At 39.0% G+C, this 5810-nt stretch overlaps 1 protein-coding gene across 1 annotated transcript in view; it reads left to right on the forward strand.

Annotated features, from left to right (window-relative positions):
- Window positions 1–5810, forward strand: part of LOC103374531 (GTPase IMAP family member 8-like) — a 12767-nt gene extending 6957 nt beyond the window's left edge. Inside the window, exons 5-6 of the mRNA XM_008304629.1 lie at window positions 404–1109; window positions 2755–5810. Of these exons, the coding sequence (XP_008302851.1) occupies window positions 404–1109; window positions 2755–3677 (1629 nt within the window). The 3' untranslated portion in view covers window positions 3678–5810. The remainder of the gene's footprint in view (window positions 1–403; window positions 1110–2754) is intronic.

The raw sequence follows: 5810 nt of genomic DNA on the forward strand, positions 1-5810 counted from the left end.
CAGGAGGAGTTAAGAGGCCATGAAATTAGGAAAATGTGATTAATACTAAATTAAATTATTAGTAAAAGTTTCTACATCACCAAAACTGATGATTCAAGTTGCTGTATGTATATTTATGATCCAGAAGACCGTTAATGAATCTATGAAAGAAGCAAAATACAGGATTGATTTTGTGACAAAGATTCACGTTGCAATGATTCCAATATAGAAAATTTAGAGTTATAGGAGTCATTGGAAACTCAAGACCACCACGATAGACGCGGTCTTAACAAGTGTAAGTAAACTTTAGTCCACAACTATATGGCTCTGTGCCATAAACGATCATCTACACTAGATTCTTAAACCACTAGCAGCTGTCACCACTGACATTCACTTATTTTCATCTTTCCCAGCTGATGAAGAGCAGCAGAGCTCAGACAGTCTCAGGATGGTTCTGATTGGGAAGACTGGCCACGGGAAGAGCTCCTCAGGAAACACCATTCTGGGAGTAAAAAAGTTCAAGGCTGACTGTTTTCAAACTTCAGTCACCAAACAGTGTCAGAAAGAAGCAGGTGAAGTGGACGGACGTCCTGTTGTCGTGGTCGACACTCCTGGACTGTTTGACACAACCTTGTCTAATGATGAAGTTACTGAAGAGATGGTGAAATGCATCAGTCTTCTGTCTCCAGGACCACATGTCTTCCTGCTGGTGCTACAGATCGGCAGATTCACACCAGAGGAGAAGGAGACATTAAATTTAATCAAGAAAGTGTTTGGAAAAAATTCTAGCATGTTCACCATCATTCTTTTCACAAGAGGAGATGCACTGAAACATCACTCAAAGTCTGCTGAAGTATTCTTTGAAAAGGAATGTGATGAATTTCTAAAGAGTCTGATCTCTGACTGTGGAGGAAGATACCACGTGCTTGATAACTATGACGAACAAAACCGAACACAAGTCAGTGAGCTGATAACAAAGATCGACACCATGGTGAAGGGAAATGGAGGAAGCTGCTTCACCAACGAGATGCTGCAAGAAGCTGAAGCAGCGATACAGAAAGAAGTGAAGAAAATCCTGAAGGAGAAGGAAGAAGAGATGAAGAGAGAGAGAGAGGAGCTGGAGAGAAGATACAGGGAGGAAATGAAAAGAGGAATGGAAGAAGAAGAAGCAGAAATTGAGAAAGAGAGAGAATCAAGAAGGAAAACACTCGAGCAACTGAAGGAAAAAATGAACAATGAGATTGAGAGGAGGAAGACAGAAGAAGAAAAGAGGGAAGAAGAAGATCAACAGAAGAAGGAAGAGGAAGAAAGGCAACAGCAGGAGTTTGAAACAAAGCTACAAGATCTGCAGGAAAAAATCCGCTCTACATCAGACGAAAAACAGAGAACCGAACTGGAGCAGAGCAGAAGAAAGATGACAGAAGAGCAAGAAAACAGGAAGAAGGAACAAAAAACTGCTTGGAAAAACCACGAAAGGAAAAAGGAAAACAGACGAAGGCAACGCGAATCAATGCTCAAGAAGCACGAAATGGAATATGAGCAGAAAAAAGACAAATATGAAACAGAAATTAAAAATAAAGAGCAAATGCTAAGAGAAGAAGGAGAGAAAGGAATGAAAGAACTAGCAGAAAAATATGAAAAGCTAACGCACGACATGAGGAAGAGGTATGAAGAGGATGCAAGAAATCAAGCTGAAGACATCAATGAATTCAGAAAGAAATATGTGAAGAACTTTGCAGGGCTGATGGAGGAGCACACAGAGGAAAAGAAGGCACTGACGCTAAAGCATGACAGAGAAATTAAAGAGGTCGAGGAGGAGCACAAGCAAGAGTACAAGCTGCTGGGCAGGCTCGCAAGTCACAAAGAAACAAAGCTGAAAGAAGAAGTCAGAAAAAAAGAAGAAGAAATGGAGGCCTTGAAGAAAGCACAGGAGCAAGAGTTAAAGAAAATGAAAGAGAAATACAAAAACCGATGTACAATCGCCTAAGAACGCTCCAATCAGTCACCAGGAAGTAACAAAGACAATGAAACATCCACCAAGATCCCACAAACCAGCGACCTTCTAGCTGCGAGGCAACAGTGCTAACCACTGCACCACAGTATATACATAATATTTTATGATAATATTTAATTTCATGACATCCTGTCAATCAACATTTACGTTTGTGTCATTTTATGCTTCAATGCAGACTGTTGGAGTTTTTGTCTGTAAACTGTCAGCGTGAATAGAACGTAAAGCTAAATGTTTCAAAATGCATCTTTTTGCATAAAAGCATCAATAATCTGGTTAACAATCCACAGAAGTATTAATAGTCTGAAAATATACGTAAAAAGTGTCATTAACTTTGATATTAACTCATTAAAAGTGTCGGTAATCAGAATATTCATGTACAAAACTGTCAAAAACGTAGATTTCAACACACAAGTGTGAAAACTCCAGATATCGATGCTGACATGTCAAAGGGAGGCTCCAGTCTGCAGAGCTGCATCTTATGTAGTGATGCCGCCTGCAAGCCGTCATCAAAGTCTTTGCTCAGCAACCCACAAACTCAGCAAATCTAACTTGTTCACATCTACTGACAGNTCAGACGGATCGAACACAAGTCAAAGAGCTGATGGAGAAGATCAAGAGAATGATAAAGGAAAACGGAGGCAGCTGCTTCACCAGCGACATGTTCCAAGAAGCTGAAGCAGCGATACAGAAAGAAATGCAGAATATCCTGAAGGACAAGGAAGAAGAGATGAAGAAGAAGGAGGAGGAGCTTATGAGAAAACATGAGGAAGAAATGGAAGCAATGAAAAGAAGAATAGAAGAAGAGAGAAAAGTGACAGAACAAGAGAGAAAACTCAGAACAAAACTACTAGAAGAAATGGAGGAAAACATTAAGAAGGGGCGTGATGAGAGAAAGAAAGAACAGAAAAACCGAGAAGATGAAGAGAAGAAAAGGAAAGAGCAGGAAGAACGTCAGAGACAACAATGGGAACAAGAACGAGAAGATTTGGAGAAAAAAATCAAGTCAGAATCACAGGAAAAGGAGACCATTGACAGAAAACTGGAGGAGAGTAGACAAGAGATGAAAAAAAAACAAAAAATCTGGGAGAAGAAACAAGAAGAATGGTGGAAAAACAGACGTCAGGAGGATGAACAGAGACGTCAGGAGGAACAAAAAAAACAGAGAAAGCTTCAAGAACAATACGAACAAGAGAGACAGAGATATGAAAACCAAAGAAAAGAACAAGATGAAATCAGAAGACAACAAGAGGAGAGAGAGAGAAAAGAATCAGAGGAAAAGTACAAGAAAAACATGGAGGACATGAAGAAGAAATATGAAGAAGAAGCAAGAAAACAAGCTGAAGAGTTCAATGAGTTCAAAGAGAAATACAGCAAAGACTTTGAAGCTCTGATAGAAAAACACAATGAGGAACTGCAGGATCTGAAGAAACAGCATGAAGCAGAAATACAACAGCAACAAGGAGAACACAGCAGAGAGTACCGACTGTTAGAGAACCTGTCAAGTCACAAAGAACAGGAACTCAAAGGTAAAATAGAGAGAAAAGATACAGAACAAAAAGAGGAGAGGGAGAAAAACCAGACACAAATCAAACAATTAGAGGAACTTAGAAAGAGACAAGAAGAAGAAATGAACAAGTTCATTAACTTGAAAGTCATACAAATCCGTAAATGCACCATCTCCTAATGATCCCTCCTACTGTTCAGCAGACATCCCAGCAGTAGATGTAATGACAGAACACTGTTGTGCTGCATTCGATTGAACAGGTGCATCTAATGAAGTGGACACTCAGTGTAGATCAGAACATAATCAACCAACCTATATCCCATTTAACTGAGTTTTTCTTTGTGTTTGACACTTTTATTGTGACCAAATAACGATAAACCTTTTTTTTTTTAGCAGAGCATGTTGTCACTTTGGTATATGTGGGAATCTGGATTGATGAGAAGCTGATTTCTGACTTCATATGTTCACACTGGTGACTAAACTAGAACAAACTGCAGGAACAAACCATGTTTCCTGCTGCATTGTTGCTTAATGATCTTGTTCAAGGACTGAACAGTCCCTGCTGATGCATGCAGGTACAAAATGCTGTCATAATCCAACACAGAAAATTCAGTGATCAGCACCAACACTGATTCTGATTGATTACTATTGTTTGTGTTGTGTCCCATTATTAACAATAACTCACAATTATGATAAATGAAACCCAGAGTCTGTCAGGTTTACAGGGAGGGAGGACCACCCAGCCTCAGCGATGACCATCACAACTATCACCAGTTATAAACCGTAATGCAGAGAAACAGATACAATCCAGAGCAACACTTTTTAAAATGACACCTAATACTTATTGTATGAAAAATACTAAATTGTTTGTCTTTTCTTATTCTTCTTAAAAAACAACTAAACAAAATAACAACAAAACAAAACAACAACAGGGCATCATGTAAGCTGCATTGAAAGGTTTAAAATCCTGTAAATGAATGAATTTAGGGAGTTGAGATCAGGAAGGATGTGCATGACAACAATTTGCCTTTGAGAGTGTTAATATAGAACATCTTTACAGTGTTTGAAAACGAGGACTTTGTGTTTTTAAGAAGTGGGATTGGGTTTGTTTTTTATTCTGACATAAAAAATAATGATGCAGAGTGAAAATCCCCTTTGTACTGATTGTATGGAAAATAACAGATTATTGGTTTTTGAAATTTCAAAGTAGAACATTATATTAACAGACATGATTTTGGCGGCATTGTTTTTAATGTGGACATCTTTCTTTTGATGTACCTCTCTGTGACTTCTGTCAAGTGAGGTCAAGAACTGAGATCCCAGAAGCAGCCAGCAAGAAGAGACACTGGCACTGCTTACACAACTTAGAAGACTCTGTAAATAGAAATGCTGCAATCTGGTGACTGAGTGTTTCAATTTGAAATGATTATTTTAACTCTGTAGTGATTTCTTGTAACTGTTGAATTATAGCTGCATAGTTAAGAAGTGGTGAACAGGACACGTCTGAACATGTTAAGAGGTCTTTGTCCTCAAAGAGAGGTCACTGTCTGAGCAGCCGGCAGTTCCTGTTTTTACCAAAGTGTGCTTTTCTGTTTTTACCAAATGAGGATTAACTGCTGGTGATCGAATGCTGAGCTCAGAATGAGTCAACTTAATGAATAAATCCTGTGTGTGTGTGCTAAAGATAAAGTGTGTGTTAGAAATAAGTGTGTGGAGGGGGACAGATGTGTGTAACTCATGAGTGTCTATGGGAGAGTCAACAGTCCAAAAAGACATGACAAAGAGACTTTAGACGGAGATCGTTGGTGGAGAATGCTCATGTCAGAGAATGATGGTGGAGTTCTTCACTGGACATCGTTGGACTTTTTAACACTCTTTAACACAATTGGAGAAGTCCTGATGGGTCTACAATTCAACTCAAGAGGAGCAGCAGAACCCCTTTCTGTGTTCTGCTTGAAGAAATCTTGTCTTCCTTCCCCAGCTTAATGCAAAATAACTGCAGAGCTAATTGGAGTCGGGACTTCTCATCTCCCCCTTATTGAGGAGGACTATTGCTGAGGACTGGGACTCTGTATGGAGTTTCCAACCCTCGGAAGAAGGTCAACATCAGGCAGAGTTGGTCGGCTCAGGCCAAGCTGTCTGGCTCCCTCCCTCCCTAAAGAACTTATTAGACATCTACTTTAGAAAAGCTCATTTTTATCATTTTTATCTGAAATAATCCATTTTAATCATGTTTGAACAAATGAATAAGAGCTGTTACTTTGCCCTTGCTAATGTTTTGCAATAAAGATTTAATAATCTTGAATTTGAAAA

The sequence above is a fragment of the Stegastes partitus genome, unplaced genomic scaffold (genome assembly GCF_000690725.1).
Source record: "Stegastes partitus isolate 25-593 unplaced genomic scaffold, Stegastes_partitus-1.0.2 Scaffold2272, whole genome shotgun sequence".
NCBI lineage: Eukaryota > Metazoa > Chordata > Actinopteri > Pomacentridae > Stegastes > Stegastes partitus.